General features: G+C 42.3%; 2 protein-coding genes across 2 annotated transcripts; both read right to left on the reverse strand.

The window, feature by feature from the left end:
* Nucleotides 1-84: 84 nt before the first annotated feature.
* On the reverse strand, nt 85-2,423 carry si:ch211-170d8.2 (uncharacterized protein LOC571755 homolog). Its single transcript, XM_037257881.1, has 3 exons — nt 1,798-2,423; nt 632-776; nt 85-549 (listed from the first exon to the last, which is right to left on the reverse strand). Exons 1-3 carry the CDS (start codon nt 2,225-2,227, stop codon nt 246-248), a joined length of 879 nt encoding a protein of 292 aa, XP_037113776.1. The 5' UTR covers nt 2,228-2,423; the 3' UTR covers nt 85-245.
* An 894-nt stretch (nt 2,424-3,317) lies between these two features.
* On the reverse strand, nt 3,318-13,629 carry hps4 (HPS4 biogenesis of lysosomal organelles complex 3 subunit 2). Its single transcript, XM_037257842.1, has 12 exons — nt 13,316-13,629; nt 13,000-13,090; nt 12,765-12,908; nt 12,593-12,700; nt 12,176-12,292; nt 11,378-11,475; nt 11,048-11,117; nt 10,536-10,660; nt 5,288-5,864; nt 4,063-4,189; nt 3,819-3,930; nt 3,318-3,642 (listed from the first exon to the last, which is right to left on the reverse strand). The coding sequence occupies exons 1-12, from the start codon at nt 13,345-13,347 to the stop codon at nt 3,471-3,473; spliced, it is 1,773 nt and encodes a 590-aa protein (XP_037113737.1). The 5' UTR covers nt 13,348-13,629; the 3' UTR covers nt 3,318-3,470.
* Between the last annotated feature and the right edge of the window lie 1,078 nt (nt 13,630-14,707).

Here is a 14,707-nt window from a genome sequence, read left to right on the forward strand (position 1 = left end):
CATTGCAGTGTACCCGTGGTTTTGTGACTTTTCGTCTGACTTGAGCTGTTCTGTGTATTAAAATTAAACAACCCCCAAAAAAAAGAAGGCACTGCATGAAAATGTTTATATATATTTATATAATTTCTACAAACCATAACATTTATAAGTTAATAAATTTGCTTAGGAAGTGCATCATTTCAGATCAGTCTTAACTTGACGAGCTTGAAGGTGGAAGTGTACTTGAGTTCAGTGTCAGTTTGGCCTCATAGGTAGTAGAGGGTCACAAAAGGTGCGTGTAGGAGACCAACCCCGCTGCTTTCGCAGAGCACACCGACTCCGGCCCGACTGCAGCCTAAGGCCAAGCCCTGCTCCCCCCACACGGCTCCACCATTGTCCTGGAGATCCACTGAAGCCAGCTTTTTATGCAAGGAGGAAAGCATGACCTTCCGCATGTTCACCAAGCGGCGAGCTCCTCCGGGACCGCCTGCTGCCTCTTGAAGACTCTGGAAAAGGAACAGCAGATCCACTCGCAAGTCCACAGTGGTACCGTGGGATCTTGAAATAAACCTACAAGAGGAGAAACATTTGTTACAAGTCCCATGAAAACATTGCAATGAACGGGAGATTATAATAAGGGTTGAGATGTTACCTTGTTGGAAGGTTGCTCTTTGCCATGGACAAAAGCACAGGATGGATGTCCACCTGTTGCGGATTTGTCAACTGTAGGTGAAGCTCAGCTCTCCTTATGCTCAATGATAAGACCTCCCTGGTGAGGAGCAACTCTACATCCGAACCTGAAGACAAGGAGCAAATGCGCAACTGTTTTATGGAACAGTCAAATCTTTTCAGCATTACTCTCAACCCAGTAGATGAGAATCGCATCCTGGAGGTGATGTTTTCACTCCTAATCTTTTGTTAATCTGCCAGCGGGATGGCTCAACAACTCTCGGAGAGAACATTAAGCCTGCTGAGTGTCCATTTGTATGCAGATATCATTGTCTCTTCTGCACAACTGAATTAATCAAGCCATTAATGGGCCTTTGCAAGACAGATTTTCCAGCAATTTGACAAAATGCTAAATGAGAGCTTGCAAGGTCACTTGCCGTTCTTTCAAATGGCTGTTTGGGCTCCGGTGTTTTTATTTTTCATTTTGCTCGTTTTATTTGGCCCCACAGTTGTTTCAAAGAAGTGGCCCACTGGTTGGGGTGGCGATACTTTCTGCAGATCCAAAAGTGGATTATTCAGAGAAAATAAATCCTGGCTCTGCAACAAAATGTAAATAAACTTTGACATAAGGGGTGAGAAAAGTATGGCCCGGGGACCACATGTGGTCCACAAACCATTTATATTAGCAACAGTCCTAAAATATTTTTTTTTACGTTAAGCAAGCCATTTCCCCTACAATTTGAAAAAATATATATCTATTGACAAAATAAATGCCCTTTTCTTTGTTTAACTCATTCAGTATTTGATTTATTGCATGGGGTGTCAAACTCATTTTGTCACAGGCCACATCATTATGTTTTCCATAGGGGAGTCCTCATGACAATACAAACGTCACCTCACCGTATTATTTCATATACATAACTGATAAGGCAATTGATTGTGTTAATAATGAATTGAATTTGAGAACATAAGTCATTGAAAATTGGTGAAAAACAAATGCTTGTAATATATGTTAAAAGTGAAGAAATATGACATGCAAAGAACAAGAAACATGAAGCCCAGTCAAATAATTTTGCATGCATGTGCGTTTAAATTTCGAATTAAATTTTTACTAAAGGCGGAGAAAAAGTTTCTTTTATCCCGTCTCACCTCGTCTTAAACGGCCCTGAAGCCCTTTGACGTTCCTGCAGTCGAGTCCGTCCTGACAGCACCGGTAGACCCGCCGCACGAAGCTGAAGAGGGGCTTCTCTGGAAACACCAAGCCCCAGGAAGCTCCAGAAGACAGAGGCCTGACAGTGAGGCGCACCACGGTCGAATTTGGCCGGGGACTTCGATGCGGGCTTTCCTGCCAAGCTGCCGTTAGCTCTGCGCAGCGCTCCCGGTGAGCCTCCGCGGCGCCTCGCCTCCAGCGCCTCAGGAGGTCCGTGCGTAAAGATGGTCTTGGGGACTGAGTCGACATCCCCAGTGACGCTTCCACGAATCCATGCGCGTCCAGTGCGCGGCCCCGTACTCCGATATCGTTGGTAATCATCGCGATAAGAACCAAAGCAATCCAAGGGTAGGAGCGTGTCGAGGCCATGGTGATGTTTCTGTATCCAAACTGCAACTTCTCTCCTCCGCTGGCTTGGGCGCCTGCTTTATGTCCCTACTCACAATGGGAACAACTTTCCACTTTAGAATTTGAATCCTGAGCCTCGATCGTCCCGATCCCTGCCCCTCTTTTTTGTTCGTACCCACTTGACTCCCGCTGCTTTCTTTTAACGCGCTTGCATAATGATGGCGCCCCAACGAGCGCCAACCCCACCCATTCATATTCAGCTACTTAACTAATGATTCCAATTACTCCATATTTGTTGGTCAGCGGTGACGTTTTCTGGATTTGAGTTTTGTTTTTTTACTTAATTCCTACTTTTAGAGAATATATCTTCTCCACTTTGTCAAAGCATGCTTGCTCCTTTTCTTAACCTCCACTGAAGGACCATGAACCGAAATTAATTTTGGAAAAGCAATATATTCTCCAGCCATGGCATTTAAATGAATTGATTGATGTATATTGTGTCATGTGTCGGTATAAAAACAACTATCTTGCGCTTTACATAAATTAACCATATACATTTAAAAAACTAAGATTGCTATAATTAATTAGTTTAACACTTTGTAGCAACTCGGAATGATTAGCAACCAGTACAGGATGTACACTATGTCTTGCAAATGGATTTTTATGGCATAAAAGCTGAATTGATGCTCTTAAACATGAGACGTCACGTGACTGCTTTCATCACAGTAAGTTCATTAAAGAACCTATTTAGTGTGCGGAGGTGGTTTTCGTTGTACTATGGAAACATTCTCTTTTCTGTTTACATGAATATAAGTTGAATCAAAACTTCCCAGTGTGTTTTTACACAACCAGCTCTACTTAAGTGCTATTACCTTTGCAACAGTTGTGATAAATTTACCAAACACCATCAAAAGCTGTGTGGCTAATGTCAATAATGTCTCTACAAAAACAATTACATTTTGGGAATTAATGTCATCAATGAATTGATGAGACAAGTGTAAATGATCTCTCATCAAAAAAGCAAGAAAATGTGTCAAATTCGCTCGGTGTTGATGAATCAAAACTCATGATCATAAATGTAAAGTACAACTACAATAATTGAAATTGTGACTCACAGACGACAAATGTTTAATATTATTTCCAGTGCAAAGCATTGTCTAATGAGATGAGTGAGAGTTGTAAGAAATACAGTGGGCACTTGTGCAAACACGTGACATTCAGGTTTACTAAAAGACAAAAGGCTTCAAATAAAAATAAAATACTGTCAGAGTAGGTTAACGCCGTGTTTGAGCAGTCTGTGCCGAGCCTTGCTGGGCAAGGAGAATGCACTGTCCTGGTGGTTGGGGATGCCTGAATTCCTTGGCGTAACGCCGTGCTGCAGGAAAAAGGTCTCGTGGGCAGCGTTGCGGGCGCCGTACACAGCGGTAGAGGCGTTCCTGCAGTGGCATGAAGGACAAACAAGAGATGAGCATCACTTTGGGAAACTTGTGTTGTGATGATAGAGCGGATGACAGATCCTTACCCTGCCCCCCACCCTCTGTGAAAGGAACCACGAGAGGCCCCCACCCCCACCGCTCTAAAGCACCACCATCACAGTCACTGGCATACTGACCTGATAATAGCCTCCTGCAGAGTTTCAGTGTTACAGAAATGCGAGTGAAGGAGTGATGTGGCTCTGACAAAAGGACGCTCGGGGGCTGTCCCTGGTCTCCCAGACAGGTTGGCTGCAGAGACACACAATAATGGTGTCAGTGCTACATTCACCTGGACTGACGCACAAAAGAATGCTGATAACAGTCCTGAGGGGCACAAGCTCTCTTAGCAACATTTACAAAGGGAAAATGAGGACACCTCACTTGTTAGTGTGCTCTCCGCGCAGTCGAAGTGGGCGAAGATGTAGGGTCCCGTGGTGCCCGGCGCCACTGGAGAGATGCTTCTGAGATGGGCCTCCAGTCCGTTTAGCGACGCCAAGCAGCTGTGATACTGGATACAAACCATAAATGCGAAGCTGACTGGCTGACAAAGCCCATACATTAGCATCACAAAGGCAGGTTAGAGCACTCACGTACTTTTCAAAAGCGCCAGCGGCAATTTTGAAATTCAAATTTGAAGGATTATACCAGGATTATAAATATTCCAATGTGACATATCATTAAAGAGTCTTTATCTTTCGCTCTGTCAGAGAGGTCATCAACTTTTAATGTGACAGGTTCCGACAACAATGGTGGCTTACTGATTTCATAAATATGATAATGAAATGAACATTCTTGTTTTTTTATATGCCAAAAAACCTTGACAACACTGCCAACATATCTTTTAAGTGCCAGCCAATTCAGAGCGTTACAACTGATTCTTCGAGGCTCAGTGTGTTTTTTTGTAAATACAGAAAGTACCAAAATGGAATATTATTATTATTATGATATATTATCACACAAAAATGTGTCAGAATGTTACGACTGATTCTTCAAAGGTCAGTGTTTTTTTTGTAAATACAGAAAGTACTAAAATGAAATATTATTATTCGAAAATATTATCACACAAAAATGTGTTTCTACTTGATTTCATTTTTTTAGTGAACAGCAATAGAATATGATGGGTCGGTTCGACAAATCACCAATTATAAAAGAAATGGCAGAAAATAATCTTTTTATGGAACAATATAGTATTTTACGCACACCAGTGACTTTTATGCAAATAATTTTGGCTTGAATGATACCTCAAGAGCAGTCCTTTTCTTCTTTTGCCCATCACTTTTTCACACTCACACCTACGTAAAACTTGGAGTGGTCAATATCATGCGTATTTTTGTGGGAATGTGGAAGCAAATGCATGCAGGCATGGAGAGAACATGCAAACTCCACACAGGAAGGCCAGAGCCAGAATCAAACTTTGCACCTCTGAACTGTGTGGCGGATGTGCTAACTAGTGCGCCCTAAAACAGTCTAAAGATTCTAAATATTAAATAATCACAGAAACTTGTCTTATCAAGAATATATGCGCCAGTATCGTTTGTGACACGGCCAAAAAGGCTTAATGTAAGACCCTGTGTCAGACATACAGCTGAAATTAGTTGCTCCTTACCACTTCCTCCATGGCACCTTGGTCACATAAGAAGTGAGGCTCCACCAGCAGGGCCAGCACAAGACCCTTGACCCTGTGCAGGTACAATGTCATGGGAACCAGGGGGGTTTCATCGGGGGTGACAGGCATTGTCTTGGTTCCACTCGCACCTCTGTTGGGCCCTTCTAATATGCAATTGCGTGAGTCCTGATTGCAGTGCTCTGTCTCTCCAGAGTCAAATACTGTCTCACAACACGCGCCTCCATCCTCTCCACTGAGGTGCAAGGTTGCGTTGTGCTCCAAGTCTTCTCCTTCCCCTCCGCTGCTGTGAAAACTATCATAGGTGGAACTTTGTAGAACTTCCTCCTCAGTTTCATGGGAGGCCTCTTCATTTGGTCTGGATCGGACCGGATTAGTGGCACGCTGCGTTGGAACCGTGTCCAAATCAGAGTTGTCCGATGCAGACAGACGAGGACTCACGTTTCCTTTTTGGGTGGAAGTTGGATCTGAAGGGACAGACTCAGAAGAGGCCGTATCCGATGGGGTCCTTGACAGGGTCTGACGTAGCGAAGTGTATTTCATCGGTGTAAACTGGGACCTGGAAAGAATGATGAGTTTTTTTCTGGACTGTCAACCATTAAGGCAGTTCACACCTGTCAGGTTTGGTAATGTTAAGTGGTGCCATAGCTTTTGTGACATTTGTAATTTGTGTAGACTTTAAAATAATCACATGACACACTTCAGTGTGAAATAAATAAAATTATAAAATATTATATATAACCCACAATATACAGTCAAACCTCGGTTTTCAACCACAATCCGTTCCAGAAGGCGAATCGGTCGAATTCCGAATCTATTTTAAATTGAATCCGTTCCGAGACAAAAAAACAACAACGCCTTTTTAAAGCATTTTTTCATTTGCGCATTTTTGTTCGATCGCACAACTGCAGCGCACCGCCGAACGCGCAACCGTAGCGCGTCGCCGACCGCGCAACTGCACCGCGCTGGTCGCATTATTGTGACAGAGCCGTCGCTGAAATTTAGAAAATATTTTTAAAGTCCTGATGTATTTTCCAAAATTTAGGTGGACCTAAGTGCGCAGGGAGCTTAATTTTGTCCGATCGCGCAACCGCAGCGCGCCGGGGGTTCACTGTCGCATTGCTTTAAGAGCGTCTTTGTGTTTTACCATCACTTTACTGCTCCCACTTGCTTTCTTTGGAGGCATGATTAAGGGTTAATACAATCATCAAAGTCACGAAAATACAATAACAACGGAGTCAGTCGGCATCCGGGCCGCGCGGTCGGGTTTGTACGGGTTCCTCCCGGCTCTAGTGTTGGCTCGTGATTGAACGATTCGTTCAAAAGAACGAATTTCTTCAGTGAACGAGAGTGAACAAATGACTTCCTAAAGTGATTCGTTCTTTTTTCAGTTCATACCAGTAGGTGTCGGTAATGCGGATTGAAGCTGCTGCCACCTCGCTGTAAATCAAAACGAAGAAGAAAATGACGTAACTTCCCGTCCACGAACGAGTCGTGACTTGCAATTCCCGTTCACCAACTGAACGGATATGTGAGTGAACGAGTCAGTGAGTGAGTGATTTGCATTTCCAGTTCATCGCGAAAACGGATCAGTGAGAGAACGAATCCTGACTTTCCCGTTCGCGAACGAGTTAATGGGTGAACTGCCTTCCCGTGCATCATGGATCAGTCAGTGAACGTGTTGCGTCTCCTGGCGTGACCTATGTAAGCCAGAATGTCGATTTACGATTTGCCAAGGAAAGAAAGAAACACCACTTCTTTTATGCGCGTTTTCTCCAAGCTAACGGCTAACTTTATTGCATGAAGGGATGCGCCGTTATGCAACAACGGGGAGATTATGCTTCTTTTTGGGTAATCTTGACTTTATAACACTTATAGTAGTTTTTCAATAACGTGTATGCAGAGTATATACGCCTAAATATTGTTATCCAATATATCTACTGCAATTTCACATTGGATTGCTGGTTTGAAATTTACTTTTAATATTATTATTATTAATAAACATTTATGTTAAAACTTGTCTGGTGTTTTATTCCTTGTTTTTATGTTCGCCAATTAAAACATAAAAATCAGACATTTGGTTAACTGCTTTCTATGACAATATGTGTAGGTACACCTCATGGACACTTCAATACACAAGGTAAAAAAAAAAAAAAAGAATAAATAAATTAAGGGTTAATTGCACAATAAAAGCACGTTCACGTACATTCTCACACCTGGGATCGAACCACCCTCTTACCGAGCAAGAGCCCGCGTCCCTAACCAGTCGGCTATTTCGGCGTGGCAGCGTTTGGTCATCTGCACTGCTTTGTACTAGTGATGTGCATTCCAGTTAAGTGAACTGAATCTTTAGAATCGGTTCACTCAAAATATTTGTTCAAAAGAATCGTTCACCGAATCGTTCGCTACAGTTTCTGATTTATTTATTCTTTTTTTTTTTTTAACCTCGTGTAGTGTACCTATTGTAGTGTCCATGAGGTGTACCTAATCACAGGCCACTTCAATAGGGAAAAAGCTTAAGTGAAAAGTGCCACACCCGCCCTCACCCCCACTTTCTGATTGGCTGTTTGATCTGTGACGTCACTTGGACACTCCATTAGGTACACCGCCATTTTCAAGTGTACCTAATAACAGGCCACTTTATTAGGGAAATATCATGGTCAAAGGTCACAGGTGTCAAGCTCTAGTCCTCGGGGCTGCATTCCAACATGTTTTCCAAGATTCCCTCGTTAAGTGCACCTGCGTGAAAAGTTTTAGCTCCTGCAGAACGTGAAAGGAGCTAAAACTTTTCACGCAGGTGCGTTTAACGAGGGTAACTTGGAAAACATATTGGAACGCGGCCCCTCGAGGACTGAGGTCGACACCCCTGGTTTAAGTGAAAAGTGCCACACCCGCCCTCACCCCCACTTTCTGATTGGCTGTTTGATCTGTGACGTCACTCGGACACTCCATTAGGTACACCGCCATTTTCAGGTGTTCTTAATAACAGGCCAATTCATTAGGGAAAAATCATGGTCAAAGCTTAAATGAAAGTGAAAAGTGCCACACCCGCCCTCACCCCCACTTTCTGATTGGCTGTTTGATCTGTGACGTCATTCGGACACTCTATTAGGTCTCGTTCACGACTCGTTCGTGAACGGGAAGTTACCTTGTTTTCTTCTTCGTTTTGATTTACGGCGAGGTGGCACCAGCTTCAATGCGCATTACCGACACCTACTGGTTGAAGTCATATGAACTGAAAAAAGAACGAATCACTTTAGGAAGTGATTCGTTCACTCTCGTTCACTGAAAAGAAATCGTTCTTTTGTACGAATCGTTCACTCACGAGCCAACACTATTTTGTACTTACCCAACGCGCGCGGAACGAAATACTGAACGGATAAGAATGACTCGAAGTGAAAGAGGGTGACCGCCGAGCTCACCACGTTTGGCAACTGGCTCCGTCTGGGTTCGATTCCCCACCCCTGCGAAATGTACTAAGCTTATGCTTCAAATGAATGTACCAACGCTTGTCAAACTTCTCCCCGCAGCACTATCCGCATTGCATTACGCACTTCTCTCAACAGGGAAGAAAATAAGGCATTAATATTTTTGCAAGTTTTTTTACTAGTTTAGGCTGTTCTAAAACACCAGCTCGCATGCTTGATACATATTAGATGAGGTAAAAAAAAAAAAAAAAAAATCCCGTCATTTACTTCATATGGTGTACTGGCACAAAAGTTTGCAGTGCTGAGGACATGTGGAGCCATTAAACGAAGTTATTTCGAAGCACCGCTGGCCGAGCGGTTGGGCATATTGAACGAGTGTTGGCTCGTGAGTGAACAATTCGTTCAAAAGAACGAATCTTTTCAGTGAACAAGAGTGAACGAAACACTTCCTAAAGTGATTCGTTCTTTTTTCGGTTCATATGACTTCAACCAGTAGGTGTCAGTAGCGCGCATTGAAGCTGGTGCCACCTCGCCGTAAAACAAAACGAAGAAGAAAATGACGTAACTTCCTGTTCACGAACAATTAATGCCTAAATATTGTTATCCAATATATCTACTGCAATTTCACATTAGATTGCTGGTTTGAAATTTACTTTTATTACTATTATTATTATTATTATTTTTTTTAATTATAATTATTTTAATAAACATTTATGTTAAGACTTGTCTGGCGTTTTATTCCTTGTATATATTCGCCAATCAAAACATAAAAATCTGACATTTGGTTAACTGCTTTATATGACAATATGTATATATATGTGTTTTACGTTGGTTTTCCCCCAAAATAACAAATGTCGGCATAACGGGTTATTTATCAACCTTTTATTCAAACACATTCGGTATAATAACACCATCAACTACAACCCAACAAATACAAAATTAAAACATCAATGTCGGCATAACGTGTGTCGGCTGGTATAGCAGCAATGCTGTCTGTCACTCACTCGTGAATCTTCGCGAACGACGAATCAGCAGCGAGCGATAGATGGAGGAGGGACTTTACGTGTCAGTGACGTAATTTCCTGTTCACGAACGAAACGAGTCAGTGACGCAACTTCCCGTTCACGACCGAGTGAGAGACTGTTGCCAACGGATCAGTGTGTAGGTGTTGTATTATAGAAAGAAATGTGTGAATTACCCGAGCCAATTATTATTATTATTATATATATTTTTTTGTGTGTGTGGGGGGGGTGTAGTTGTATTGTTTGATGTACATGTTCCCACGGGATGTTGTAATATAGAGAAAAACATTGTCGACATTACCTTGTGTTTACTTGATTGTTTTTTGTCTGGTGTATTGCTTAGTTGTGTGTGTTATTGAAGTTAAAAAAAAAATAAAATAAAAAATGGATCAGTGTGTGTGGGGGGGGCGGGCAATTCGTTGAACGATTCATTTGAACGAAGCTTTTCAGTGAACTGATTCTATAGATCCAGTTCACTTAAAAGAACTGGAATGCACATCACTACCCGGCTCATCTCGAGAGGTTCGACCTCCGAATTTTGTTCGACAACCGAAGCAAAAAATCTCGAATTCCGATTTGTTCGAGAACCGAGACGTTCGAAAACCGAGGTTTGACTGTATATAGATTCGATCTGATGTCAGCGCGAATTACAAGCTTAGATTGACGTTGGCTAATTTTCTGCAGAAAACCTGATGAGCTCTCACTGCACACAATGTGCCACGGCTCACGGCTTGAGAACTACTGAAGAAAACAACTAAAATGTGTTTTGTGTTACAGTACCATGAATCTCTGTCCACAGGAGCAGACTGCAGGTACTGAAGTTCAAACATGGTGAGGAACACAGAAGTAGAGCTGACAGCATCACCGAAGAAGTTGGAGGGACTCAGGCCTTTGGGCGACTGTGCCTATATAGAAATGGAAAACACAAGTTTACCCCCTTCTTTGTTAGAAAACTCGACTAGACGGAATACAATCTGTACTGCTCTGCAATCTTCATATAAAGAGGGAAAGCGGGAGAAACAATAAACCAAGGGTATCAAACTCATTTTTGTTGCAGGCAACATTGTGTGTGATCACCTTATATTATGGCACACATGCAACAAATTGAGTTTTGTAATTAGACAGCGGTAAATAATTCCTTGCGCAACTATTTTTCAATACATTTTAAAGGGGGATTAATAAAAAAAATATATCCCTAATCCTAACAATAGCAGCCAATGAACGTGGGTGTGTTACCCACTATTTCACTCCTCCCACTGCAATGTCAACTAATGAAATAGTGATTCATTCACCTTGAAGTTTTCACTCTCATGAACCATAATCTTCATGGTAACATCTGGGGGCATCTGTGTGCTCACCACTCTATGGAGGAGAGATAGCAGAATAGGTTTATGACAAAAAATCAAAATGGACAGCATATCTAGAGGAGACACCCACTCAGTAAAATTAGGGATGCTCAGCTTTCAGGTAAAATTTTAGTATGAATCGCAATTGCATAATAACTTGAATATGATAACTGAATTCGGATCTATTATCTTTTGTGAATTTTGCTGTTCCGCTTCTTGTAAGTGAGGGAGTGCAAAAACGATTTTACTCAAATAACCCCACACCAGTCAGCCTACCTTCCTCTAAAAAGAATACAGCCTGCTAACACTAGGGGGCAGCAGCGCTGGCAGGCCTGAAGAATGAGCGCAGCCTTGAGCAACAGAAGCGGGTCAACCTGAGGATTAAAAATACTGTTCATCACCAGATACTAGCAAAAAGAAACTCAAGTGAAACAATCATGCAGTTTGCAGTGCAATAATGTCAACATTGAGTACAAGATGTGTGCCATGTTTTTAGATTACATCATCACATACCACATATCATGTGAGGCTTCTCAGAGCCAGTTTTGCAAAACCTTGTGCCGTGGCCATGTGTAACCCATGAGCAAAAATTTGCATGGCACAATTCAGTCTGTATCAGACATGATAAATGCAGAAGTGTGTCTTGGTATTGCGCAATAACACAGGATATTCAGTCATATCCTGTTTCTGCAGCAGCAATACAGTTCGAATGCATCAACATTCAACTTTCACTGCACGTTTGTTCTTTTTTTTCATAGTTTTGGGGCACTCCAGCTTTCTCATCCCACATTCCAAAAACTTTTGCATTTTGGGTTCATTGAAGACTCAGGCATGTCCAGCTTTGGTACTAAAGAGCTCCCTAACCAGCCTGTTTTAGGTGTACTGCAGGTATACTACAGTAGGATGAGTCTAAAACAGGCTTGAGGGGCTCTCGAGAACTGGACTTGACCATCCCTGCTCTAAACTGTAATTTTGAATGTGAGTGTGAATAGTTATTTGTCCATTTTTGTCTACAGTTCACCATAAACTGTAAAGACAATTGGAATCGAAAATGAATGGATGCATGAATCTTACATTTGTCGACTCAATAGTGGTCATGGAACTGAAGACGTGATGAAGCTCAGAAGGTCCAGCGAGCAAGTATGACAGGTATCGTGACCACCGAGCAGCCAAGCTTTCCTGACTATTAAACTATGGAGACACACACACACATTGATTACTTATTAGTGTGGCCTCATCTGGCCTAAACACTATTAGAAGCCCAAACAGACATTTGTAACCATAAATAGTATGAAAATGAAATTGGTTACATATATTCGCAACAGTTTATTAATGTCATCGGGTTACTCTAGTCGAAAGTGCTTCCAGCATGTGGAATGTTGGATTTTTTTTTTTGTCCAAACAGACAAACAATATGCTGCCATGTTAATCTAATCTACCCAGTTTCTAGTGTGCGTTAGGCTCACAAAAAGGGCTACTCGAAGACAGTACCTGGTAGCTCTGCCGAACAGAGCCATTGTAGAAACAAAAGAGGTTTATTATCTTATCCAGTAGCTCACAGACACTAACAGTGGGAGTTTCCATGGAGCAGCCCAGCGCCTGAAGGTGGAAAAATAAGAAGAAGGTCATCGATCAGACTAAGAACTATCACACACACACTCACCCAAAAGAAGTCCTCTTTCATATGGATTGCAAATTTGTGGCGACGCAGCTTCAGAAGGCGCACACGGGAGGAAGAAAGCTCCGAAATGCAACGGCCCACCCCGGCAAGTTGACCACAAAGTAGCTCTTGCTTATCGATGGGGGTCTGCAGCAAAGAATTGTACAGGTGTTATTATCATTATCCTTAATATTATCAAATTCAACCACATTAGGCAAGACTTTTCCAGGAGTCAAACCTCTTCCGGATAGAAGTAACAGATCCCCTTGCTGGTCGGATCTCCCTCTCCCTTCACCTTGGAGCCATCATATAGTAAAAAAAAATGACACCTGCAAAAGTCAAGGGTAAAAATGTGAAATGAAAAACAGGAAAGTTTTATTTTTTTCTAACAAGAATTTCTGATAATGTTATAACAAATAACAAAATCTGCAGTGTTAAATTGAATTGGTTAATTTACAGAAGATTAAAGCAATGTACAGTATTCCAAATCTATGGCAACGTGGGTAACCACGAGGTGGAGACAAAAAAGTGAAAGGTAGAACAGACCGCCTCACCCTCTGGAGTCTGGCGGAATAAATTCTGCCATGGTCCAAACTGATGTATTATGCTGCCATCAGTAATCTCAGGTCTCGTCTCCACCACCAAAACACAAAACAGCGAAGTTGTCCCAGCTCGCGTCAGATCATCAAAACGCTGCCCTGGAAATCCAAGGATGAACTCGGAATGCGAGAAAAGACAAGTTTTATAACAGCCACGTCGAGTATTTTCAGGTTTGTTGTGGTCAGTCCACCGGTGAGGAAAAAACGGTTTGACCCGAGGAACATAACTACAGGAATGCAAACCAGTCACACGCGAAAAGAGTCATGTGAAAGTATGGCAAGTTGTGAGGGACAAAATCGTGCTGCGTTGTGTAATACAGGTATTACTGCAGTTTGAATGATATTTTGTAGTGTGTAATTATATCAATGAAAGTAATAATGAAAATAGTAATAGTGGCAGACTGACAGTACAGTACATTTAACGTTACGTGATGTATGTCAGAAATAGGGTATGATTCGTACATGTCCCGATGCAGAGGCGTAGCCAGGAATTTTTCCAGTAGGGGCGCACGCCCACAGGAAAAAAAATCGAACATCACCCACCAGAGGCGTAGCCATGAATTTTTCCAGTAGGGGCGCACGCCCACAGGAAAAAAAATCGAACATCACCCACCAGAGGCGTAGCCATGAATTTTTCCAGTAGGGGCGCACGCCCACAGGAAAAAAAATCGAACATCACCCACGCCGTTCGCTGATCGCTAAAACAACATCCGGGTCCGAGAGGCAAACGGTGAATGGATAACATTGCGCACATAGAATAGCGCAAGCACATTCGCGCAAGACCGAAAGAAAAAAACGGCATGAAAATGAAGAATCGAAAAAGCTCGATTTTTTTCAACCGGGGCGCAGGGAGTCCTAACCGGGGCGCCGCCCCGGCTCGCCCCTGGCTCGGCTACGCCTCTGTCCCGATGGAGGAAGGTAAAAGACGCACCAGAAAATTGCACATGCGTTTGAGAGGCACCCATACGTAAAGAAATGCTTTTGTTGTAATAATTGTTAACAGATATTTTAATGAAACAGTATGTTTATTATGGTAGTACTTGCATGGATGTAACTGCACCCCATCAAACGTGGTACAGTGGTTGCTTTACACAATGTCATGGCACATTAGCCGTAAACTATTTAGTATCACTTAATTGGTCTGAATTTTTTTACTTAGACTGTATCTTTGTGCACCTATCCATCCCCGCAAAAGCTAAACAATTCCATGCTTCTCCACTAGATGGGAGAATGTACTGGTCACCAGCCCTTATCAATTTGTTACATGCTTATATTACCTTGGTAATGGTTTTAATTTATAATAATGAATGTGTACATTTTTAAATGATCATTGTCCCACTTTCACTT

The sequence above is a fragment of the Syngnathus acus genome, chromosome 9 (assembly GCF_901709675.1).
Source record: "Syngnathus acus chromosome 9, fSynAcu1.2, whole genome shotgun sequence".
Taxonomy (NCBI): Eukaryota; Metazoa; Chordata; class Actinopteri; order Syngnathiformes; family Syngnathidae; genus Syngnathus; species Syngnathus acus.

Excerpts from the sequence above, each read along its gene's own strand:
- si:ch211-170d8.2 (XM_037257881.1), bottom strand. The coding sequence starts at position 2,227 with ATGGCCTCGACACGCTCCTACCCTTGGATTGCTTTGGTTCTTATCGCG. Across the intron at positions 777-1,797 it reads TCAGGGCCGTTTAAGACGAG|GTTCGGATGTAGAGTTGCTC; the intron begins GTGAGACGGGAT and ends CCTTGTCTTCAG. Across the intron at positions 550-631 it reads AAGAGCAACCTTCCAACAAG|GTTTATTTCAAGATCCCACG; the intron begins GTAACATCTCAA and ends CTCCTCTTGTAG.
- hps4 (XM_037257842.1), bottom strand. The coding sequence starts at position 13,347 with ATGGCAGAATTTATTCCGCCAGACTCCAGAGG. Across the intron at positions 13,091-13,315 it reads ATTCCGCCAGACTCCAGAGG|GTGTCATTTTTTTTTACTAT; the intron begins GTGAGGCGGTCT and ends TGACTTTTGCAG. Across the intron at positions 10,661-11,047 it reads ATGAGAGTGAAAACTTCAAG|GCACAGTCGCCCAAAGGCCT; the intron begins GTGAATGAATCA and ends ATTTCTATATAG.